Below are 26,616 nucleotides of genomic sequence, written 5' to 3' on the forward strand. Positions count from 1 at the left end.
GATGAATGGTGTTGTTATGGTGCAAGTGCTAGTTCCATAAATGAAGGTTTTCACAATACTAATAAAGCACCTCAATATAACGCAGCTTGGAGATAACAGATAAGAGTTGTTGTACTGGATATCAGCATGGCTGATTCAGACACAATTAGCTCTTTTCTTTTTAATTAAAAACACATTTATCATGTTTTTTAATAAAAAATATTATTAAACTAAAACCATAAAAACAGTTGTAACTAGTAAGTCAACTGAAATAAAAATGAATTATAAAAAACTTAAAGGGGCTATAAGAATTTTCATGTATTAATTGCTTTTTTATTGCCAATGTGTGAACAGCTTGTAATGGAAATTAAAAAACAAGACCTTCCCCCATTTCTTGGTTTGCCTTATGAAAGCTTGAGGTTGATTTTTAAGTCAAGGATTCGGGATGTTTTTGTCTGGAAAATCAAAAGGATGTGACGTTTACGCACGCTCCCGAGAGCCTTCTGTTCTATTGCTGCTTTCATTTACTAGTGGATTCAAAATTCCTACTTCCTAAGTTGTGCATACAAGCTTGTCACATTCAAGTGCTTTGTTGTCGGAAAGAACAGGAATCATGGAGGACACACCAGGTTTATTCTTCCCTATTTATTGGGAAAATCTTATTAAAGCCAAAATGATATATAGCATCTCATTCTTTGACAACCATATAAACATTCACCATGCCATCTAGATAGTCAGCTTGCTATTCAGTATAATTCTGAAAGAGCCATGCTGTACATGAATGTTAATGTGTCATGCAAAGAGATTAATTCAAACTATAGTCTCACATAACCAGATCTATATAGACTATAGTCTGAAAATCTAGGCTACTTTAGAATCAAACTATCATAACAGTGTAATTTTAATTACCTCATCTGTCGACATGATGCCGGTGAATAGCAGAGCTCGTGCAAATTGATGTTGTTGTTGTTATATAGCCTAAAAAAAAAAATTCAAACAAATTAGAAACAATACAACAATTACGATAGAGATACAAATTAAATAAACTTGTTTATTTACCATGTATACATTTATTTAACATATTTTGTTGTTTTATTAACATTAATGACAAATATTTAATTAGGCTACTGTCCCTTTAAGACCGAATCTATGAATGTAATATACTGACACATATTCTGTTTTCACCCACCTGTTGACGTCCACTTAAGCCATAACCGACTGTATTTACGTAAGATACTCCACACGATGGAGATTTTGACAACTATGTGTTCCATTCAGGCGCAAGGAAAACTGATCGCGCGCTGTCTGAGAGAACTGGGATCGCGCACAAGGAAAGAGAGAAGCGCGCGCGAGAGCGCTTCTGGTCTGTGTCATTTAGTGCCTTTCCCGCCTACACTAATCGATAACGAATTATGATTGGATGGTAATTTTGTTCTACGACTAATTGATTGGGCTGTTCTGGCCTGACAGAACACTACCAGGGCAGTTTTTCAACGGCTCTGAACACTAACGTTACTACTACTCGTTCTATGATCACCCAGTTGTAACGAAATTTTAGGAAAGATGAAATACGGGACAAAACATTCGATTTTTTCTTAATAGGTATGTACACTAAAAATAGAGCTGAAATACGGGACTGTCCTGGGAAAAATGGGACGTCTGGTCACCCTATCTGTCATGTTTTGTTTTTATTTTGTTACTGAGAGGGAAGTGCGCAGCACATATTTGCATATTCATCTAAACGTCGCTCTCAGCAGCGTGGACGATAAAATTTTATTTCATCTAGTTGCAAGGCAACTTTTCTAATTTTTGTTTAAATACTGAAATAACTACAAATAAATAAGCTTTAAAAAATAATAAAATCTATATAGAAATATTAGAAGAACTAATAAAAATGACAAAAAAATTACTAAAACAATAAAATCTAATTCAAAATATTAACAAAAACTATATCAATAATACTAAAATAACACTGCTATGAATACACTGAGACATCAATCACTCATGCTTATGTGAATCTGTTTGCAAAACTTTTATAACAAATTTTTGTTCTGTCCAGACAATTTACAGATATTCTTTTAGACAATTTATAGACATTTCTCTTTGTAAACTGAATAAATCTCAAATGCTAGAAAGCTAGTAGGCTATAGAAAACATTCCTTACATGTGCAAATACATTCAACCAACATTTTATAGTTTAATAAGAATCAACAAGTACTCAATAAGTATCAGTGGCTCATTTTCAGGCTGAACGTGAGCTGGAGAAATTCTGACATCTAGTGGCGATAATTATATAGTCACAGTAACAGGTGCTTGTGGAACACTGACATCTAGTGGTTGTAGATGTTATTACATCACAGAATACACTAAAGCGGGAAACGTGCAAAAACAACGCTGATGAATAGTTAGTGTTAACATGCTAACTTAAAATTTAGGCTTAACATGCTTCATATTTCCGTCAAATGTAGCTCTGTGGTGGTCACATTTCAGCCATCTTTGTAAGCCTCTTTTAAATAGTAGACCACTGCATTTAAAAACAACAACAACAAAACATCCTAAACCAGTTTAAGATGGTTTGCTGGTCTTAGCCTTGCAAAGCTGGTTTGTTAACTCTTCTGTTTTCCACAGGTAAGGCTTGGAAACCAGCTTGGCCAGGCTGAGAGATTAGCTTTTTCATCAGGGTGATGCCTGGATCCATCAGCCAGGTAAAAGTTATATTTTCTGCTGATAAGAAACGTTTTTTTTTTTTTTTTTTGCATAGTCCGTTGCAAATGTAAACTGAGTGCAATTTGTCATGGCAAATACAGACTTTGGAATTTACCAATAAAAACACATTTACATAATTTAGGGAGAGATTTTGAAATCATGACAGGGTTGCCAGGATTCAGTGGGGTGTAGTTCATTTCAGACTCAGAGTATCACTGTGATTTGTTGATGACAGTCTTATATACTGAGCTTCACTGTGAGATTACTAGACTCGCACATGCTTTAGAATGCAGCAGTCGCCTACTCATGGTCTAATAATTCTGTCACGAGATGTTTGTGTACATGTGGGATTAGACCAGCTGAAGTTTCTCTCCATGTATTTCACCAGCTCATTGAAGGCTATTGGAGATGGCATCTGAAAAAAAGGACACCGGTGAAGTTTTAAAGGATCAGGTAATGCTTCAAAGTGTGACAGGTGGTGTCCTCCTGCTGATAGCTCAGTTTTTCTTTTTTAAGGTTATTGTCTTTCACTTTTTTATATGAATGCATGTGTTCTTTTTGAAGGTCAGTGCTGTTTATCAGCAGTTGTATTAAAAGGTATACAATTCACAAAAGTATGAATGGATAAAACTGTGGCAGAAAGCTAAATAAGAAGCATTATTGTTCATATTCATGACTGTACTGTTGTAATGCACTTTTTCATGTGAGAGCTGTAAAAGTGAACAAGAAGCATGACTGTTTTTCCTTACAGAATGTATTTCTTCGAATCCTCAATCTTCGATCTGTCAATGCTGCTCTCGAATCCATTGAGAAGATGTACATCAGTACGAAACAGTCTCATCCCATCATAAGGTCTGTGTGTGGGCTGTATGAGAAAGGTGTGAGTAGGGCTGGCAGCTTGGCTTTATGGAGCATGCAACCTGCCCTCCATGTACTGGAGCCCCAACGTAAGTCTTCAAATCTTTTGTACTATTAATAAAAGTCATTATGCTATTACACTGGGTTAACCCTCTTAATGCATTAAAAAAAAAAAAAAAACGTATTTGCATTCCAGGGTGTGTTTGAACTCAGTGGAAGCTTATAAAACGGCCATAACTTAATATTTTTCAACTAAAAACAAAGTGTATCTAATCAGTAACTTGTCATTAAAACCAGTGTGATGCAAGAAAATATATATTTTTATCGATATTATGAGAAATTGTATTTGAATATTGTTACATATAATATGAGAATTGCCACTATGAACTCCATTGACTTCAGTGGATTCCATTAAATTTATTTAAAACTGTCTCATGACTGCTCAAAACAGTCTTAATTTATGAAACCTACATATTTCTAACAAAACAACATCAATATTACTCTGAAATGTTTTCAAACAAAATATATTCATTTTACTTTTATAAGCTTTTGTTTTCATATGAAAAAATGATGATGATAAACAGCTTGAATCTCCTTTTCATGCTGCAATGGTTCATCAATAGGTGGCAGCAAAGTGAAATGTTGAGCTTTTCTTTTCCAAACCCTCTTTCCTTTTTCAAATTTAGAATATTTGTTCAAAGACTATGACTATAGATTTAGAAAGACGGTTCACTCCTATTAGTTATGAATGGGAGAAACTGCAACGTGCAAAATGGCGAAATACGTCCCGCCTTCTAAGTAAAAGAACCAATCGCTGATTTAGAAAGTCATTGCGTCACTGCAGCTGCCTTTATAAGCTCCGGTTCTCATAGAAACCTGAGACTCGTTGAGGACTGCACATGCGCATTGGCTCGTCTAGCCTGAAAAATAAGCTTTTTTAACGCTATTTGAGCATAAGAATAAACATTTATGGGACAGTTCATCATGTTCATGTCAGATTTTGTTGCTGATTTGAAATATGTTATTTAATTGTGAGTTTGCCAAGCAGTTTTTGAGATTTCAGGATTCCCCCATTTAAATAGATAGGACTTGGTCTTGGATGCCTGAAATAGCTGCCCGGAGGCATTGCAAACATGGCCGCCGAGTGAACAGACTTTCCTTGAAAGGGACTTTGATTTGGTATATGAACTTTTGCTCCACAAACACATTAAGACAATGTTGTCATTTTATTTAAATTTCAGAAAAATGTGTGTGAGAGTGTAGGAAAGAGGCTAAATGTATTTTACAGAAGTTGAGACAAATCTAACCAATAGATAAAAGAAAAAAAAAAGGAACTCATTTCAAACACATTTCATGTAAAGCCACAGTTCACTTTCAGGTCAAAACAGACCTGAATGCAAAAGGTGTAACAATTTAGTTTAATAAAAAATATATATGTGTGCATTTTGACCATCTTAACACACTTAGGCCTACAAAATTTCATCTTCGTACTAAAAACTATGAATGTTTTAAAAAAAAAAAAGTATGTACCTCTTCCTGGTCAAGACGGACCCAAATGCAATATATTATAATATATAATTTTGTTGTCTCAGGCCAGTGCAATGTGTCTAACACCAAATAAGTAAAATTATCAGTTTTTACAGAATGTATTTGTGTTTTCTGGGCAATCAGTAAGCGAAGGAATGGAGACTGCAGTTCAGTTTCTAGTTTGGCAATAAATCAGTCAGTAGAATATTGGAAGAAAAAAAAATGAGTAGCCTAATATTTTATTTTTGTATTGCAATAAAGTCTGTTTCAGTGAGACCCTGCAAAATAAGTAATCTGGTGAGCCTATACTGAGCTGTTTTTGTCTTCAAAAGTGGATATTGATGCTCCTGTGAGGGAGACTGTCTAGACGCAGTATGACTCATCAATTACTTCTGTCATGTCCACTAGTGGATACTGTGCTTTCAGGTCAATGTCTATAAGTTTAGTGACCTGTTTATTGCACTGGATGTCTCTTACTTGACAAATTCATCTTCATTTAATAGTAATCTTAATTGATATTAAAAGATAACAGTAACAGATTTGAACAGTAGGTTGCTAATAAATATAGGCCAAGTTTGGTTTCCAAATATTAATAACCCTGGAAATGTCTTTGTCTGTTTTTGTCCTCCTGTGAATTTTGTACGAATATATTTGTAACTTGAATTCAAATACAAGTTGAGAAATGCGATGCAGCCAGGGTTATAGTCTGGCGTTGCAAAACTGAACTCTGGTTTGTGATTAGATCAATAATTGGGCAATAATGTTAAATATTTGAACCCTTCAAGGACCCACTTGAGCATTACACAAGACTAATCTGCTGAGAGATGTAATTACATGTTACTAGCACTCTGACTCACCACTGATTTCCTTTCTGTAATGAGCTAATGGTTAAATATTTCATAGTCTGGTGCTGCATAACCCACATTCAGTATATGTTACAGCAGCATTGTGAAAACTTGTGTTATATATACAGTATTTTAACTGAATTACATTCTTTTTTTTATGTATCAGATTTATTTGACTTTTTTATATTCATGAATGAAATAACTACTGATCAAAAGTTTGGAGTCAGAAATAATTTTATTCAGCAAGGATGCATTAAATTGATCAATAATGAATTCATCAAGAATACTGAAAAAAAAAAATTCTTAAGCAGCAAATCAGCACATTAGAATGATTTCTGAAGGATCATGTGACACTGAAGACTGGAGTGATGATGCTGAAAATTCAGCTTTGTCATCACAGGAATTGATTACATTTTTAAATATATTAAAACAGAAAACAGTTACTGGAAATTGTACAAATATTTCACAATATTTACTGTATTTTTGATCAAGCCTTGGTGAGCATAAGAGTTTATCAAGTTCCAAATCAGTTCAGCAGTTATTTCAGAAATTAAAGGTCAGCCTCATGAATTCTGCAGTTAATAAGGCTTAGCATTAGCTGGGAAACATTTTGAAAGAGACTGTTCATATTTGCATTATTGAAAGATGTGTTAATAGCCTATATTTGAATGTTTCACCCTTAAAGGGTTAGTTCACCCAAAAATGAAAATTCGGTCATTAATTACTCACCCTCATGTCGTTCCACACCCGTAAGACCTTCGTTCAGTGCCCAGAAAGCTACTAAAGACATATTTAAAACAGTTTATGTGACTACAGTGGTTCAACCTTAATGTTACGAAGCGATGAGAATACTTTGTGTGCGCCAAAAAAAACAAAATAACGACTTTATGACAATATCTAGTGATGGGCAATTTCAAAACACTGCTTCATAAAGCTTCGAATCAGGGATTCGGAGCGCCAAAGTCACGTGATTTCAGTAAACGAGGCTTCGTTATGTTATACGTGTTTCGAAATTTCAATGGTTCACCACTGGGGGGCGTGACTTTGGCAGTTTGATACACGCTCCGAACCACTGAATCGAAACAAAAGATTTGTAAAGCTTCGAAGCTTCATGAAGCAGTGTTTTGAAATCACCCATCACTAGATATTGTTATTTGTTTTTTTGGTGCACCAAAAGTATTATCGTCGCTTCATGACATTAAGGTTGAATCACTGTAGTCACATGAACTGTTTTATATACATCTTTAGTAGCTTTCTGGGCACTGAAAGTGTTAATTATCTTGCTGGCAATGCAGGCCTCACTGAGCCATCAGATTTTATGAACAATATTTTAATTTGTGTTCCGAAGATGAACGAAGGTCTTACGGGTGTGGAACGACATGAGGGTGAGTAATTAATGACAGAATTTTCATTTTTGGGTGAACTAACCATTTAAGCAATAAAATGTTAATTCTCTGCATGTTTTATTCATAGTTATAGCAGCCAACTCAATGGCCTGCAGAGGACTGGACCGCCTGGAGGAGAAGGTACCAGCCTTGCAGTCTCCACCTGCAGAGGTAATGTCCAAAACTGTTGTCTTAATACTGCTTTACAGTTGTTAAAGGGTTAGTTCACCCAAAAATGAAAATTCTGTCATTAATTACTCAAAGTCATGTTGCTCCACACCCGTAAGACCTTCGTTCATTTTCGGAACACAAATTAAGATATTTTTGATGAAATCCGTGAGCTTTCTGGCCTCCGATAGACTGCAACAAAATGACCATTTTCAAGGCCCAGAAAGGTAGAAAAGACATTGTTAAAATAGTCCACATGACTACAGTGGTTCAACCTTAATGTTATGAAGCGACGAGAATTCATGCAATGAGTAATTAATGATAGAATTTTAATTTTTGGGTGAACTAACCCTTTAACTGGATTGCTTTTAACTGTGGGCAGACATTTAAAATGCAGGTACTTTGTTTGCTTCCTCTACAACAGCTGACAGCAAATATCAAGGAGCTGATGTCTTCAACTTTGGAAACTGCCAAGGACGGTATCACCGGTCCAATCAAACACACCTCTAACGTTGTGTTGGGCAAGGTATCTACTGGGTACCAGCAGAGCAAGAATGCTATAAGTAACGGCATACAGTATGTCCTTAACAGCAAACTTGTATACCTGGCCGAGCAGAGAGCCAACAGGGCTCTAAGTGTGACAGAGAACCTGTTCGAATATGTCCTTCCTGTATCTTCAGCTGAAACAGGTACTTGAATAATATTTTATGCTTATTATAGCCCTTTTATTCCTGCAGAATATGGGCGTACATTTGTGTGAACGTTCCTCAATTTCTCCTTTTGTGCTCGGAAGAAAATCATATCAAATAATGTCAATGCAGCCAAGTGCATGTGCTTTTAAAGCTAGACAGTAGATGTCGCCAAAATGTTTTGGGTAAAGTCCCGAAACATGATTTGTTAGGTATTTTTCTCTCTATTGTTGAACCATGTCTAGTTTATGGAAGGTCATTTCTCCCACATAAGAAAAAATAAATAAATGTTTTGATAAATCATAATTATGAAATGTCAAAATTACGAGATGTCATAATTATGAGATGACAAAAAGTAATGATTATGACATAAAAAGCTAAAATTTTTATGTCATAATTGATTTTTTACCATAATCACAACATTTATGTCATGATTCCTCAAAGCATTTTTTATTATGTGGCAGAAATATGCTTCCATACTAGTTAAACCATCCATTTAGCAATTCTATTGTGTTAAATGTAAACATTGTCTTTGCAATTCTATTTTTTTCTGTCAACCACAGTTTTACTGTGCTGTAGACTGTATTGTTGTGGTTCAAGTATTAGAGCCAAAGATAAAGTTAATATAGAGCTCTGGATTGAATAAGTGTTGATCTAGTCTAGTGACTCATTGCCTGGAAGAACTATAGTAGCCTTGTTTCCTCTTTGCTGTCTGTTTATTGTAATATTTCATCTTTAAGTGTCCACTGTGTGTCTGTTCCTCTATGGAGATGTATCCGGTGGCACGTATTCGCATTCATGGCTTCGAATTTATGGCATCTGTTAATAGGATGTTTTAAATAGGGTGTTTCATCACATCATTATTTAATATCTCTTCCTGTTGTACTTAAATTGTTATTTTTATATAGTTCCCAATATCTGACAGAACTGAAATATTCAGGCTTTGAACTTTGGCTCTTTTTGAATTGGACCCTAGTGCTTCACTCTAAGAAGAGAGAGGGTTATTGTCTTTAACTAAAACTAAAACAAGTGGATGGTCTAACTAGTATGGAGGCCCATTTTCACCACATAAGAAAAATAATCATGCTTTGGTGAATCATAATCGTGACATAAGAAGTCATAATTATGACAAAAAGTCTAAATTAGGTTACTATACTGTAAAAATAAATGTGGGGCAGTTGTGGCCTAATGGTTAGAGAGGGATCAATTCATCATGAATTCTGAAAAACAAACAAAAAAAACACTTTCACTAGAAATGGTGGCTAGCAAACAAAATAAGGTGGCTGCGCTCTTTAATTATTTATTTATTTTTTTGACGGTTGTCATAGGAGAAGCCACACTCCAGGACTGTGCCTCAAAACTTCTGACACTGGCAGAATTTCGTCTGAGGTAAAATTTGATCACAATGGTCATTAATCGGCTGTCGGCGAACATGTCAAACTAGCAATCGAAGACTTTGGCACAGAGGAATCTTTTAGGATGGCCTGGTCTCCAAATTGTGGCCGAAGTCATACAGTGTGAACCCGACAACACCTTTCTGCTCAGAGACAATGATTCCTTTAATTCCTTAGAAACGGAAATGTGAAGTTTCCTGTGGACAGCTCTCTTTGGTTTATACTTTGTTTATCCATGAGTGTGAAAGTGTGTCGATTGTGGTAATTTCTTCTTCACGTGGCCGTAAAGAAGCAGCACGCTGCCGGTTATTTCTATCCCAATACAGTTAGAACGTTTTATTCATGCTTGTGTCTTTCTGTGGCCATGTTTAATGGTACATTCAGCAGAGGGAATCTGTTTAGTGTGTGTTTTGTCTGCCTTTGAAAATTGAATTGGATTGCATTTAATGTTGGATATTGAGCGAGAAGGCCTGAATGCTTCTGTAGCCCTGAGCTTAGTGGTTATGTGTGTCATTATTAAATTGGGTGATGTTTGTTCTGTTTATACACATGGAGGAAGTGCTTCCTGAGGAATTTCTCTTTTTAACCCTTAGATCATCTGAAGATTTAGTGCTAAAACGCTCTTTCTTCACTTCCGTCATCTTTTTGTCTTTGTCATTTTAGTAGCCTGGAGGATTAGGGTATATTGTCACAGTGAAGCCTGCACAAAACAATTCATGGAAAAGCAACAGTGTAAAAGAAAATATGGGAAAAAATATGAAAAACAAAAAAAATAATAGCATTATTGTAGTCAACAAAACTTAAGTAATTATTAATTGTATATATTTTTATATTTATTTGGTCAGAAATACAGTAAAACAGTAACATTGTGAAATATTATTACAATTTAAAATAACAGTTTATTATAAATATATATATATTTTAATATATTTTAAAATGTAATTTATTCCTGTGATGTCAAAGCCTAATTTTCAGCATCATTACTCCAGTCTTCAGTGTCACATGATCTTTTAGAAATCATTCAAATATCATATGCTCAATTATTACAATTATTATATTATCATATATAATAATAATAATATATAATATTATTATGTATTTCATTATAACATTATAAATGTCTTTACTGACACGTTTGATCAACTTAATGCATTCTTACTGAATAGAAGTATTAATTTCCTTTATATTAAGCAGAAATATTAAGCAGCACGTCCTTTTTCAACATTGATGATAATAATAAATGTTTTTTAAGGAAATCAGCATATTCAGCTTTGACATCACTAAAATTAATTACATTTTAAAATATATTCAGATAGAAAACAGTTATTTTAAATTGTAATAATATTTTACTATATTATGGTTTTTACTGTATTTTTTTATTATCAAAAATAAAAATACATCCTTAGTAAGCACAAGAGACTTCTTTCAAAAACATTTAAAATCTTGCTGACCCCAAACTTTTTCAATAACTTATTCCATTGTTATTTTTTTATTTCTATTTCATAAAGTAATTTAACCTTTTCGCAGTCATCTGTTGTCAGAGAGTGAACAAATAAGATGTGTGTGTTTGAATCTCGATAAGAGAACATGAAAGTACCTCCCTTCCCCTTATTATGTCCTCACATAAGATGTAAGAGCACTTTTTTTTTTTTTTCCCAGAGGATGATGGGAGTATGGGAGAGCAGGCGCCTGATGTTGGAGCCTCTGGCCCAAAGCCCAGCTTCAGTAGGCTGAGAGAGCTGGCCGGCACCATCTGCAGACGTGCCTTTGAGAAGACAGCTGCACAGCTTCAGCGCTCCAAACGTCAAGGTCAGGAACTGGTCACACAGATCCCTGGCGTGAGTCCCCTGGTAAGCAGCAAACAGTATTCAAGTGTTAGTTTGTCCTTCCAACTAGTACAAAATGTGGCTTCAGTGCTGAGCACATGTTTCTTTTTGAAGTGTTTGGTTATGTAATTCTGTACAACTCTTCACAGAGCTCACAGCAAATTAAGGGCCATCTGTGTTGTACGTCTCCCTCGTTTTGGAAGCCGCAGTTGTGCATACTGCTCGCTCAATTAGTACACTTAGTACACCACATTACTATGTATCCACACCCTGCCAAGCCAGTGGACTCAAACAGAGAACCTAGTAACTCGGCACATGACCCAGCACATGCATTCACTCCCTATTTCGCCATGGCAATGTTGTCAAATGGCCAGTTATAAACACAGCTGTAAGGACTGATCAAGCCAGGGATTTTCAAACTGTAAATAAATTCCCCCTAATTCAACTTAAAAACTTAAGCTCAGTTTAGCATAATAAATTAAAAATAATAATAAATTGGCTGTGTCATGTAAATTGAAATTATTTTGATGAGTAAAAGTAATGAAAAAACATACATTATCAATCATATCATTTTATATGGGGAGGCTAGAACATTATTCTAATGAAACATTACCAACAGTTCAGTATGAACTCAAAAAAAAAACAAAAAAAAATTGTAAAGAAAATTGTCTGTAAAGAAGTCAAATAGCAACTGTGTCATACTATTTTTGCTCACTAAGCCTGCATTTATTTTATCTAAAATACAACAGAAATATTGTGAAATAATATTACAATTTAAAATAAATGTTTTCTATTTCAATATATTTTAAAATGTAGTTTATTCCTGTAATGGCAAAGCTGAATTTTCAGCATCATTACTCCAGTCTTCAGTGTCACATGATCCTTCAGAAATCATTCTAATATACTGATTTAAACATTTATTATTATCAACTTTGAAAATGGTTGTACTTCTTAATATATTTTTGAAATAATCTTTTGACATTATAAGTGTTATATTACTGTTACTTTTGAAGAATTTAATGCATCCTTGTTGAATAAATGTATTAACTGTATTTATTTAATTGTATAAATAAATGTATTAATGTATTAATTTCCTTAAAAACCCTCCAGACCTTTGATAGATAGTGTATACATTTTATATGCACAACTATCGCCTGTACAAAAACTAACCCCTGGTTTCACAGACAAGGCTTAAGCTAGTCCTAGACTAAAATGCATGTTTGAGCTGTCTTAACTGACTTAAAATATGTCAGTGCCATTGTTTTGTCTCAAGATGCCTACCTAAATACCCTAATTGAACTAAGGCCTAATCCTGGCTTAGGCTAAGCCCTGTCTGTGAAACCGGGCCTATATAATTTAAAAGCAATAAACATAAAAAAAAATTGATGTCTGTGGTGTAAACATTGATTTTGTGTTTTTTAAGGTTGAATATACCATGAAGACAATGAAGACTTTAGGAGGTGTAATACTGGGACTCCCGAGCTCTGTGGCAGCATTTCTGAAAGATGGACAACAGCACAGTCCTCAGAATGAGGTGACCAATAATGAACATGAGCAGCTCGAGGTTAGTGGGGCTTTTCAGCATCTGTAGCTTCATTGCAAATATTTACCACTAACCTAAACTTAAACTATTGGCCTTTTTAGCTTCACTTTAGCTCTTAAAAATATAACAAAAAAAACTGAAGTGCCTAAAGCGATTTCCCAGTCTGACCTAGAAGTTTGTTTGTTTGAGTCTGTATATAGACTGGAGGTGCAGTCACATTTACTATTGTTCTGCAAAATTTTGGGGCAAAGCCTAGTCATTTAGGAAGGAAATAATAATAATAATAGGAATCCACATAATCAAGAGTTTCGTGTAAGGACAAGAAAAGTTCTCAACACAGTTCAAGTTGCTCACTCGAATTTGCTGCATTGACTAACAGAAAGCTGCTTGGTTTGAAAATGACTTCTGTGAGAGCAGTGCTTCATACACCACTACACTATTGACAATAGACTATGGACCTTTTTTGCCTGAAAAAAATTAACCGATATTTCGCTAACGTGACAACACCTTAAGAAATGCACCAGAAACTCCCACTGGATGGTAATTTTTAATGAATGGGCAAGGAGATTTAAGCAATATTACACAACACTTTCATTTGCAGTCCTGGCAAGAAGCTATTATGTAGGATATTATAGTATTATTACTATACATGAGGAGAGTAGTAAACAGATCTCCATAAAAGCATAAGAAAAATGTTGGATTGTTTGTTTGCTTAAAGGGTTAGTTCACCCAAAAATGAAAATTCTGTCATTAATTACTGAATTAACTGTGCCAAAAAAACGAAATAACGAAATAACAACAATATCTAGTGATAGGCGATTTCAAAACACTGCTTCATGAAGCTTCGAAGCTTTACAAATCTTTTGTTTCAAATCAGTGTTTCAGAGCGTGTATCAAACTGCCAAAGTCACATGAACCATTGAAATTTCGAAACGTTTCAAAATACTTATGACGTAACGAAGCCTCGTTTACTGAAACCACTGATTCAAAAAAAAAGATTTGTAAAGCTTCGAAGCTTCATGAAGCAGTGTTTTGAAATCGCCCGTCACTAGATATTGTTGAATAAAGTCATTATTTTGTTGTTTTTGGCGCACAAAAAGTTTTCTCGTCGCTTCATAATATTAAGGTTGAACCACTGTAGTCACATGAACTGTTATTGATGCAGTGTCTTTAGTAGCTTTCTGGGCATTGGAAGTGTTAATTATCTTGCTGTCAATGGAGGCCTCATTGCATTGGATTTTATGAAAAATATCTTAATTTGTGTTCCAAAGATGAACGAAGGTCTTACAGGTGTGGAACGACATGAGGGTGAGTAATTAATGACAGAATTTTCATTTTTGGGTGAACTAACCCTTTAATCATCCTAGCACACTCATATTAAGATGCTATTTTTTTTCTTGCAGAGTAATGGGCTGCCAAGTCTAGTCAGTGGATTAGGGCAGCAGTTGCTTAAGGTCTATGAATCTGTGGTGGCTAATGTAGAGAAAACCCCTCAAACCAATTTCAACCTGGCTAAGGATGGAGTCAACATTGTCCTGGGTTACCTTGGCACAGTCAGGGAGAGAGCACTGCACAACCTTTCTTATTATGGGCTGGTGAGTGAGTCAGTCATCCTCAGGTTTGATTTGATTTGGCCTCTCACGTGCTTTGATGCATCTGGAATCTAGATCACGTGGACTCTTCACATGTGAATAGACCTCCTTCAGTACATAAACAAACAAACACACACACCTCAACCCCATCACCCACGCCTGCTGTGATCACACACCCAGATCTGCATAGCAGGGGAATATTTCCTTAATGGGTTCTGTCTAGACTGAGAGCGACATTGAATTATTTTAATAAATGGTGACCTTTCTTTCACAAATGTTTAAGATCACTTTAATATTGGATACATCAATTTAAGAAAAAGGCTAATTTAAGAGGTTCATCATTTAAAAAGTTTGTCATTTTACTTCACAGAGCTGAAATTTTCAAGCATACTTCCAGTTCTTAAATCTGATTAGTTAAGTAGCTGAAATACAGTTCAACAGAACCTTTCACTTTTTATATCACTATGCTTGTCTGTGTCTGTGTTTAAGTCATGCTATTGATATAACTGTGGTATTTATAACATTTATTTCCATCAAGAGGTGCATCAAATTTTGGTCAAGACCTTGTATTGTCAATGCAAGAGTCAAGCACTCTGTAAAGTTTCCTCCAGCACATCCCAAAGACTTTCAATGAATTTTAAGGTCTGTACTCAGAGGTGAAAATTTATGTGCGAAAATGATTCTTCATGTTCCCTCCCAACCATTCTTTCACAATTTGAGCCTGATGAATCTTGACATTGTCATCCTGGAATATGTCCATGATGTGTCTTCCTACGTGGTTGTTTAAAGGGTTAGTTCACCCAAAAATTTTGTCATTAATTACTTACCCTCGTGTCGTTTCACACCTGTAAGACCTTCGTTTTTTCTAAGCTTTACAAATCTGTTGTTTCGAATCAGTGGTTCGGAGCATGTATATCAAACTGCCAAAGTCACGTGAACCATTGAAATTTCAAAATGTTTCGAAACACTTATGATGTAACAAACTTTGGCAGTTTGATACATGCTCCGAACCAAAATTCGAAACAAAAGATTTGTAAAGCTTTGAAGCTTCATGAAGCAGTGTTTTGAAATCGCCCGTCATTAGATATTGTTGAATAAAGTCATTTTTTTTTTTTTTTTTTTTGGCGCACAAAAAGTATTCCCATCGCTTCATAACATTAAGGTTGAACCACTGTAGTCACATGAACTGTTTTAAATGTCTTTAGTAGCTTTCTGGGCATTTGAAAGTGTTAATTATCTTGCTGTCAATGGAGGCCTCATTGAGCCATCGGATTTAATCAAAAATATCTTAATTTGTGTTCCGAAGATGAACGAAGGTCTTACGGGTGTGGAACGACATGAAGGTGAGTAATTAATGACAAAAAAATTCTTTTTTGGGTGAACTAACCCTTTAAGAAATTAAATGCTATACATGCCATCAATTAGGGTTAGAAGAAATGTTGCCAAACATGCTAGAAATATAATAATCACTGCAATGATCCAGTCATAGACTGTTAAGTATTTGCCTATTTAAATCCAAACAGTGACTTTTAGTCCAATCGAACATTGAACAGTGAACACTCTTTGCTGTTTTTTTCTTTGCTTTTTTTTTAGAAGCTGAACGACTGGCAAAGATTCATGTCACTGGAGTCCTGAGAATTTCTTAACAATTACACCCATTCATTCTAATATAAACAAATGGATGCATTTAATTGAAATACATTTTAATCCTGCTTGTATTTTATTGTCAAGTGGGTCAAGTTTCACTTTGTTTGGGAAGACGGGGCACCCATGTCGCTGCACAAGCACGTGTGCAGACATGTTTTCTACGCGTTTATGAAGAATTGTGTGAAGATGAGATGCCCACATGAGGATTTAATCAAAAACAGATGAGGTGGAGCTCGTCTGTATTATAGATGTGACTGTTTTTGCAGGCAGATGAGGGGCTACTGTTCCTGTCTGGATTTAACATCTTTTAATAATGCTTTAAACTGAAATACAGTAATTGAATGGAATCAGTTGATTTATTTTTAAGTTTTTTTTATACTACTATTCAAAATAGGTTTTTTTTTAAACAAATGCATACTTTTATTTGGCAAGGATGTATTCAACTGATCAAAAGTTTCACAGTTTCTTCAAAAATATTATGCAGCACTGCTGTTTTCAGCATTGATAGTCAGAATGGTAATGTTTCTTGAGCACCAAATCAGAATGATTTCTGAAGGATCATGTGACGCTGAAGACTTGAGTAATGATGCTGAAAATTCAGCTTTGCCATCACAGGAATAAATTATATTTTAAAATATATTAAAATAGAAAACAGTTATTTTAAATTGTGATATTACTGTTTTTACAGATTTTTTATCAAATAAATGCAGCCTTGGTGAGCAGAAGAGACTTACCAACCCCAATCTTTTGAACTGTAGTGTCTATTTATTCTTCTTCTTATTATTAATTAACTTTATTATTTAATTTTATTTTTATTAATAATTATTTATATTAAAACAGTAGTGTTTAAAAAGGAGTGGATTATTTGTTGATTAAGAGCATTTGCAGTTACTATGAGATACTGAATAAAACAAAAAGTGCAAAAAACAATAACAACACATTATGTTGTTAAAAAAGGTGATGCATTGCATAACAAGTATGAGGGCCATGTTTAGAAATATATTTGGAAATCAGATCGACCAGTGGCCTTTTTAGGCTCCACTGGAGATCTCAGGGATGGCACAGGGATATTGGATTACTGGAATTTTTTAACAGTTAACTTAATTCTTTATGCAATTTTTTTAGCAAGATGGTCCACTTAAGCATAGAGCATTTTATAGTTTACACATTCCAGACCCCCACAGAGCCTGACAAAGTCTTCATGTGAAAGTCAATATAAGATTTCCATAGTGTGCCCTCAATGGTATTTAATATTTTAAATACCATTGAGGGCACACTGTGACAATCTTATACTGACTTTTCATATTTACTTATTGACTTTAAAATCAGATTCTCTGTGGTATTTGGTCTGGTTAATAATCAAAATGTTTTCAAGCTCATCTCTTTTGTTGTCAGTTATCAAATGTTAACCATTCATCAGATGTGTCAGAGTTATTTCTCTTTTTTTTTTCTATTCACAAAGAGAGTCAGTGGCAAACATGTAGGTAATGACAATGCCAGACAGCCACGCATATCCGAGAAGTCAGCTGACATGGAGACAAATAGTTTATATCATGACGAAACAGTGCGTTCTTGGATGTTCTTTTGGTGACTTGTCATACGTGGACTGATGTTATTCAGGGAATCAGGGTGTATGAGTGACATCCTGGCACTGTCTAACTGTCCTCTAGTCTAGTTTATGCTTATGCTTTCATTAGAATATTAAAAGTAGCACAACTGTTTTTAACATGTTTTTAGAAGATTTCTGAAGGATATATGACACTGAATACTGGGGTTATGGCTGCTGAAAATTCAGCTTTGCCATCAAAGGAATAAATTACATTACATAAAATATATTAAAATAGCTAACAGGTTATATTTCATAAAATTACTGTTTTACTGTATTTTTAATCAAATAAATGCAGCCTTGGTGAGCATAATCCTCAGAAAATAAACCCAAGCCAGAACGAGAATATAGAATTAATCAAATTCATCTGATTGTAGTGTCAAGCTTCTCTGAGGTTAAGCAGAATTTATTTTATTTTTTATTTTATTTTGGTGGTACTGAAGGATTGGTTTATGTAACTTGTTCTTATACAATTCAAACTGGAACTGAGCACAATGTTAAAATTAATTCAGCCATAAAACAATCATTGCAATGAACTCTCATTCTTTATCATTCATGTGAATAATTGCACAGTTTAACACTTGGCCATATGTCACTGCAAAATATAGGATATAAAGACTTTAAATGTGCATGTGACATTTAGTAATACTCATTCAAATTTACAGGTTCATAAAGACCTGAACCAATTCCAGCCTGCAGAGCTTTATTTTCTCATGACATGCTAAATACCTTTTCCTAGATGCAGTGAATTCTTTGACCTAATAGTCATCGAGTAATAAAAGATGTTTTTGATCCCTGTCCTTGATTAATTATATTGCAATGTGTATAGCAGATGAGATCAGAGAGAAACGTAATGAATCATTCAAGGTTCCCCATTTTTCTTCTTGCCATCTTGGGTTCCTTGAATAACAGCAGGCGAGTCTTGTTGGAAGATGTCCACCATTAGGACAAACCCCACTGGTTGCTTCTAGGAAACATGGTCTGATATTGTAATTAGCCACAGACCATTAGCACAAACATCACACATGTGAAGTGAAAGGACTGGGCACAGAGGTGTTGATGATTACATCACAATACCCAGAAAGCAGCTGGAAGATGACGTCTGTGATACAACGAATTGCATAAGCAATTTGACCAAATGCTAATGAATGCAGTTGCAAAATGTCAGGGTTCTGTCTCTTCGTTCTGGTTTATTCTTAATTTGGCTGTCTTGTTGCTCGGATTGTGCGCTCTTTTGTCCATGTGATATATTGTATGTGCAGAGTGTGGTGTTCGGATCCCTACATTTTCTGTCTAGTTCGGTCTCGGTTGAGTGTTGGGGTTCGGACATTCATTCTCCATGTTTTGTCTCTTGTTGTGAGCGCTCTGGTTGAGTGGTCATTCACTCGCCATGCTCTCTTGTCTTGTGGTTGTCCTGCATGTCTGGGCAGCACACATCTCTCGGCTTGCTTCCTCTAGTCCTGCTTGCCAGCCAGAGTCCGCTCCAGAGTCCACTCCAGCTCTGAAGCTTCCAGAGTCTTCTGTTAAGCCCTGGGACTACTCCACCAAGACTCTTGTCCTCATCCTGAAGGCTGGCCAGCCCCATGCCCACTAAACCGGCAAAACTGTCACCATGATATTCCCATCCTCACCCGGTCCCTGTCTTGCCCGAGTCTGACCGGCCTACTCTGTCTGTCCTGTTGGCTCCATCCTTGCTGCCTGCTTTACCGGCTACGCCCTGGCCCTCTGCCAGGACTCCAGACATGCCACAGCCTCGCCGGTCCATCCCTCCAGCTTCGCCCTGGCACTCTGCCAGGACTCCAGACCTGTTGGATCCTCCCCAGCTCAACCCTCCTATCCCTCCCTGGTCATCTGCCTGGGCTCCGGACCTTCCAGAGACTTCATGGGCAGTTCTCCCATCCTTGTCTCTGTAAATTAGGCATTGTGAGTGTTCATTTGTAACCCCTCCTGTTCGAACCGCCCACTCTAAACGGAACTCAAACCCGAGTCTGCCGGCATGGAAGTCGGGCACTCTAACAGGCCTACAGTCAACAACTCTAAAGGCCGCAGTCTCTAGCATCAGTCACTAGAGTGCCTCTCGAGATCAGGGGAGTGAGTTTTACACACACAGCTCTTACCGGCCTACGTCCGTTACACTCACCCCCCTAAACCTCACTCCCATCCGGGTCATGGCACCAATATAACCCCTCCTATTCGAACCACCCACTCTAAGCGGGACTCGAATCCAGGTCCGCCGGCATGGGAGTCGGGTGCTCTAACAAGGAGGCTAAAGGCCGCAGTCTCTAGCGTCAGTCACTAGAGTGCCTCTTGAGATCAGGGGAGTGAGGTTTACACACACGGCTATTACCGGTTTACGTCCGTTACACTCACTCCCCTAAACATCACTCCAATCCGGGTCACGGCACCAATATAACCTCTCCTGTTCAAACCGCCCACTCTAAGCGGGACTCAAACCCAGGTCCGCTGGCATGGGAGTCGGGCGCTCTAACAAGGAGGCTAAAGGCCGCAGTCTCTAGCATCAGTCGCTGGAGTGCCTCTTGAGATCAGGGCAGTGAGGTTTATGCGCACGGCTCTTACCGGTCTACGTCCGTTACACTCACCACCCTAAACCTCACTCCCATTCGGGTCATGGCACCAATATAAACCCTCCTGTTCAAACCGCCTGCTCTAAGCGGGACTCGAACCCGGTTCCGCTGGCATGGGAGTGAGGTTTATATGCACAGCTCTGCGGCCTACGTCTATGTTTCCGATTTCGCTTGGACCGTGCCCTCTTTCATCCACGTGATACGTTGTATGTACAGAGCGTGGTGTTCGGTTCTGACACTTCTATGTAGTTCGGTTTCGGTTCAGTGCCGGGAATCAGACATTCATGCTCCATGTTTTGTCTCTTGTTGTGAAGCACAAGTTGAGTGTTAGTTCACATGGCTTTGTTTTGTTTGTTTCTATGTGACATGTGCTCTGCTGTCTATTGTCTTAACCCCGCCCATCTTGTTACCTGATTATTGGTTTATTTGTCCCTCCTGCTCTCCCTTATTTACCTCTTTATTTCCTCTCCTTTCCTCATTTATTCTCCCTTTGTTCTTTGTCCTGTGACAGATTGTTGTCTAAAATTTACTGTGTTCTAGTGTAGTACCCTGACATGGTGACTGTTAGTTTTCGTCTTTGGGGCAGTTTTTGTTTGTTGTTTTGTTTTTTTCTAATTAATAAAGTCCTCGCTATATCCCTTACCTAAAACCTGATAAATAAATCCAGGTTTATTAATCTTTACCTCCGTAGTTCACTTGCAAAATCCATTGTTTTTGCTTTAGAGTTGTATTAAAACACATTTAGAGAGTTTTGGGAGCATGTTATTTCCTTGGTATCTCTGTTACATGTAATGTTGTTTTAAAAATTTGTGTAGATTGTGATAGACTGAGAACTGAGTCACGTCTCGCAGATGATCTTATCCTCTATAGATATCTGGGTTGTTTTGTCTGAGAGTTTCTTTGTTTTTGTTCATGAGGTTACCTGTAGAAGTGAGAGGGTAAGATATGTTGATGCTTGTGTCTGCATGTTTCTTAAGGATCTGGGTGAGTTTAACTGAGTGGAAAATCTGGTGTGGAAGATCCCTGATAGCACCACAGTGTTAACAGTGAAGAGCCGAGGAAACTCGTTTCTTCACGTTCTTAGCAGTAGATAAGGTGCTCTTCCCTGCCTGGCTACGGAAAATTACACAAAAACTTTCTTTGGCCTTTCTTTTCTGAGTTTTGTGCCAGAACCTTGCCAGTTAGGCCCTGTGCCATAATCCTTTGCCTTGTCTACGATTTTGTTTTGTTTTTGAATTTTATTTTGGTTAATATTTGGTTGTGTTTTGTTTTGTCGTTATGTTTTCCAATTTCTCTTTACACAAGACAGGTGCTTTTGAAGTCTTAATGGGATAGGTTACACAAAAATGAAAATTCTGTCATTTAATTTCTTCTGTGCAACATAAAAGATGATATTTTGAAGAAACTTGTTTGTCCACTAAATAAAAGGGAATGTGGTCCAAATCATTGGACAAAACCAGAAAGCCAAGACAATTTTCAAAATATCAAAAGTATCTGTGTTTAAAGATGAAAGAAAGTCCTACGGGTTTGGAACAATTTGAGGGTGAATAAATAATGACAGAATTTTCATTTTTGGGTGAACTATCCATTTAATGAGGTTGATGTTAAGCCTTCACTGTTGCTCAGTCACTTAGACTTTGGAGGCAGTAGAGGTCAGGGAATGTGACAAAGAGTTGTAATTGGCCACAGACAGACACATCCCTCCCTTATTAACCCCTGGCCTGGGACTGTTTGAGATCCCATAAAATAGCTAGACAAAAGGAGGAGACTCCAATAGGTCTGGCACCAAAGTTACTCTGCCCCTAGCAGCTGGCTGTCAGTCCACATGTGGGGAGATGTTGTATGACTTGTTCCTTCCTGATGGTATTTTCAGGGAATTTTAGAGAATCATTATTCCCCAAACAATAGGTTTACAATGTTATAGTCAAAAATGGTGTTTGAAAAAAGTGAAAGAGAAAGGCCAACCACATTTAGGCCTAGCCATTGAAAACAAAGAAATTTTTCTGCAATAGTATATACTTTGGCTCTCTTTATTATTAATGTCTGACAAAGAATACTTGATGTTTTCCATTTCAGCTATACAGCTCTAGGACATTTGCTGGTTTTTAATGAATGAACAGTACTTGACTGCCAAATTCCATAATCTCTGCTACCTTTGAGATCCTTCACATGTGGAAAACTAAAGAATGGCTTTGTTTTCTTTCATAACAGATTCCTAGACGATCTTCCAAGCCAGAAGGACGTTCCCAACTGGTTGGAAAAGATGGAGCAGAAGAATGTCTGAGTGGCTCCCTGGTGCTGGAGTCCAATGTAGGAGACCACATGCACCGTCCCAGTGACAACTCTGAAAAGCAGCCTCTTAAGACTACAGAGCCCAAAGAGATATCGGAGGAGACCCGTCAGCTGAAGAAGAAGGTCATGAAGCAGATTCCCGTGCAGCAGAAAGTAGTTCTTGGAGGTAGCAACAAGAAATTATCCAACCACATGTCTTCTAGGAAGAGTCTGACAGATTGCACCCAGATTTCCTCCTCCTCTTCTAACACTTGCACAGTGCAAAACAGCAGGAACGCTGAGTGAGAAAGGAGCGTTGATTTCTAACGTCTCAAGTCAGTGACCTACATATAGTTATACATATGGAGGCTCTGAACTGTTTTGGCATTTCTTGTCTATAATAAAGCAAAGTTATTTTGTTGTGCATGTAAATCATTCTGGAGAACTGATATACACTATTTTTAAAAAGTTTGGGGTCAGTAAGATTATGTTTTTGAAAGAAGAACGTAAAGCAGAATTTTCAGCAGTCCAGACTTCAGTGTCACATGATCCTTCAGAAATCATTATAATATGCTGATCTGGTGCTCAAGAAACTCAGTTGTGCTGCTCAATGTTTTTTGGAAACTTGAATTTTTTTGTTTTGGAGTCTTTAAATGACGTTCAAATAAACAGCATTTATTTAAAATAGAAATTTACTTTACTTGAACTTTGATCATTTTAATGCATCATTGCTAAATAAAAATATTTCTTTCAACAACAAAAAAATCTTCCTGACCCCAAACTTTTAGCTGCAAAAGAAAGAAAAAAACATATAAAAATTGTGGTGTAACTTGAATATCTTTATTAATAATAATGAATGAAATGAAATTTGAATTCAAGGCATAAAATTATACAAATATCTTGCATTATTTGTGACTAATTATATACACTAACTGTAATTGCAGAGATTGTGCAAATGTCATTAATAACACGGGAAAGCCTGACTACTTTTCAATTATATTTTATTTTATCAACAGTCACAGCAATTGGTGATCATACACTTTTTCCAAAAGACGTCCCTTGCAAAACCAAGATGTAAGGAGTAAGATTTGATCATTACACAACAGGTTCATTACACAAAAACAGCACAGTTGTGACCCATACAAGAATAAATTATTTACTTCATAATCATATTTTTTTTGCCATGTCACTGCCTTTATTAGTATTTGAATAGACAATGTGCTAGATGGAAACGTCCTCAGATTTTTGTCTCTTCAAAAATACCAGAATGATAGTTGCAGCAAATAATCACAGCAAAGGTTATTCGGTTATTTTAGATGATTTATGCAACACATACAGCATAATTATTGAAGAAAACAACCTGTGACAGTGTTTTGAGCTTGAATTTTTCAATATTTTCATACAAATAACAGGAATAATTACAACATTTGCAGAGCTACTCCACTTTAGTCGTTATACCAGAATGAAAGAGCGTATCAAAATGTTTACAATGCATACTTGTAATGTCAATGTGGTCTATAAATATATGACAAATAAATACACATTTAACTGTCAGCTGTTTCACTGCATTTGTTTCACTTCAGATTTCCATTTGCAATCTTTCATCAACTAAAGTTAACACTTTGAATACGTGATTTTGCTGTAACAGTGCATTCAATACAAAAAACACATATTCATATGCTGATGATTGTAACATTGCACTGTGCATTGGCATTCAGGGGAAGTCTTTATGTGATTTATTAGATTTTGTAGCACAATTACACAGTTGTCTGTTCTTCATAAAGCACTTGAACAGCCTCAGAAAAGAAGCTGGGGGAAAAAACACTGTGCCGTTATCTGAATGCACATTGACGCAATCGTCAAACAGTCCATTGAGATTAAACTGCAAGACGGCCTTGAGCTGGCGACAACTCCTTGGTATGATGCTGTGGGAGACTTTTGTATTTGATAAATGTAGCAGAAGACAATGTTGTCTTGCGTCTGCTTATATTTTTAGACCACAGCATTGAATCATGAATGATTCTCATGGCCGTCATCACCAGTGTTTACCTGTTGCCAACACTCATCATGATTATTTGCAGAAGCACTGAAATCTTTCTTGCTTAAAGTAAGCCAATGAGATTAAATGACCTATTTCTCCTCACACTATGGAATATTAACTCCACTTTTGATTGATATAATCTGCTGCCACATAGCATTTTATTAAGAACTCTCCACTTTCAACACATTCTCAATGAAAGCCATCAACTTAGCAGACGACATACTAGAGCAATTCCTTAGTTGCTCACGAGGAAGGTCCAGCTGTAGTCACGTGAGAGATCATGGACTCTCTTAGGAGCCACAGCAACAGTTCGACCCCTTCAATGGGTCTAAAATAGGTCATATCAGACCACATACTGTAAGCTTTATTTCCAGAGCTCTCATCAGCTTCACAACGAATCTGTTCGCCTGCGGGCAAACACTGCCGACATGCTCTTCACAATGCCCTTGATGCCTGCTAACTTTTTCACAGACACCCTGGACTCCCTGATGCGATCCACCAGCCCATGAAAAACCATGAGGACGCTGTGGTAGTTCTCAGCAGCTGAGACCTCATAAAACTGACAGTCCGCAGAAAGCGCCAGCAGCCTGCCCTCCTCGCTGAGGACAGTACGGCGATGGTGCAGGTCTCTCTTGTTTCCCACAATAACTATGGGCATCTTCTCCAAGCCCAGAAAGTCCTTAGTGGTTTTGATTGTTTGGATGAGTCTGGAGACCGCGTTGAAACTGGCTCGGTCACAGATGCTGTAGACCAGCACAAAGCCATCTGCCCACTGGACTCTTTTCTCACACATCAAGGACTCGAAGGACAGGTCCTGCTGAGAAGACAACCATTGCATATTTATTCAACATTTATTCAGATTTAATATTTGTTATTCACTACAGAAAAAACAACATACAATAGAAACCAGCCTAAGCTGAATTGATGGTTTTAGCTAGTTTAGGATGGTTTACCCAGCCTGAGAAGTTAGACAAAGTGTCCAAAACTCTTTTAAATCTAGCCAACAGACCAGGCTAAGAGACCAGCTGAGACCAACACATCATCTTTGCTGGTTTAGTTGACAAAAAAGTGTCTACACTGACTCACCTGTGAATATGGAGCATCCCATATATTCAGAGTTTGCTCTCGTCCATCCACAACGACATTGTGAGTGTAAAGCGACTCTGGAGAAAAAGCAGAAGTTATATTAAAATGTGAAATATTAAAGGTAACGTACAAATCAGTCAATGAATGGGGCAACATACCAATATCCCCATATTCCCCGATGAATCTACGAGTCAGGAATCGGACAGTAAGTGCTGCAAAACAAAGTTGTATGAGCATTTGCTTATAAGGCAAAGATATTAAAAAGTGACAAAAAAAAAATGCATTTTATGGATGTATAGTATATTCTCTAAGAAGAAAAAAAACTTACCAGATTTTCCAACATTGTCTGTGCCGAGTACCACGACGTTTGCATCCATTCTCTGTCCGTTTAGTCTAGTCATATCCTTTAGAAAGATGCTGCGAGTGAACTGGCGCGCGTCCGCAGCAGTCAACAAAGTTAAGAAGAAGGCGGAGCTTAGACGTGCTCGCTCCCGTGACGCTGATGTGACCGCCCGGTGAGTTTCATGAACTGAAAAGTCTCAAAACAATCACAACATCAAATAGCCTATTGCATTACCGTTGGCTTGAATGATATAAAAGAGGTAAATAACCAAAATTATATACTTTGCTTAAACGGAATTTTTTGTAGTCATTGTTTACATGGATTATTCAGAAATTTAACCTGTTTTATGTTGCCTTCACGAGCTCTTGGAATTAGCGTAAATACAAGTTTCCTAGGTAAAAATTGCACATGAACGCCCTCCCATTTCGAGGTAATCACGACTTCAGAGGTGAGAGTTATCAAATTTCCGATAGCACGTAAAGGCAGCATAAGGCCACAAGGTGGTGTGAGTAGGCTATTGAGGCT

General features: G+C 36.8%; 2 protein-coding genes across 4 annotated transcripts; one reads left to right on the plus strand and one right to left on the minus strand.

Annotated features, from left to right (window-relative positions):
- The first annotated feature begins 2,881 nt into the window (after positions 1-2,881).
- On the plus strand, positions 2,882-24,175 carry plin1 (perilipin 1). 2 transcript variants are annotated; one of them, XM_051869523.1, is made up of 8 exons: positions 2,882-3,138; positions 3,437-3,632; positions 7,389-7,471; positions 7,893-8,157; positions 11,211-11,401; positions 12,801-12,911; positions 14,324-14,515; positions 22,562-24,175. In XM_051869523.1, the coding sequence occupies exons 1-8, from the start codon at positions 3,094-3,096 to the stop codon at positions 22,925-22,927; spliced, it is 1,449 nt and encodes a 482-aa protein (XP_051725483.1). In that variant the 5' UTR covers positions 2,882-3,093; the 3' UTR covers positions 22,928-24,175. The 2 variants fall into 2 exon arrangements, with proteins under 2 accessions (XP_051725483.1, XP_051725482.1); XM_051869522.1 differs by having other exon boundaries at positions 2,885-3,138; positions 12,801-12,941.
- Positions 23,606-26,222, minus strand: si:dkeyp-59c12.1 (Ras-related and estrogen-regulated growth inhibitor-like protein). Of its 2 annotated transcripts, none has more exons than XM_051869528.1 (4): positions 26,077-26,222; positions 25,907-25,960; positions 25,749-25,825; positions 23,606-25,476 (listed from the first exon to the last, which is right to left on the minus strand). In XM_051869528.1, exons 1-4 carry the CDS (start codon positions 26,147-26,149, stop codon positions 25,051-25,053), a joined length of 630 nt encoding a protein of 209 aa, XP_051725488.1. In that variant the 5' UTR covers positions 26,150-26,222; the 3' UTR covers positions 23,606-25,050. The 2 variants fall into 2 exon arrangements, with proteins under 2 accessions (XP_051725488.1, XP_051725487.1); XM_051869527.1 differs by having other exon boundaries at positions 23,606-25,479; positions 26,077-26,221.
- Positions 26,223-26,616: the final 394 nt, after the last annotated feature.

This window comes from Ctenopharyngodon idella, chromosome 18 (assembly GCF_019924925.1).
Source record: "Ctenopharyngodon idella isolate HZGC_01 chromosome 18, HZGC01, whole genome shotgun sequence".
Lineage (NCBI taxonomy): Eukaryota > Metazoa > Chordata > Actinopteri > Cypriniformes > Xenocyprididae > Ctenopharyngodon > Ctenopharyngodon idella.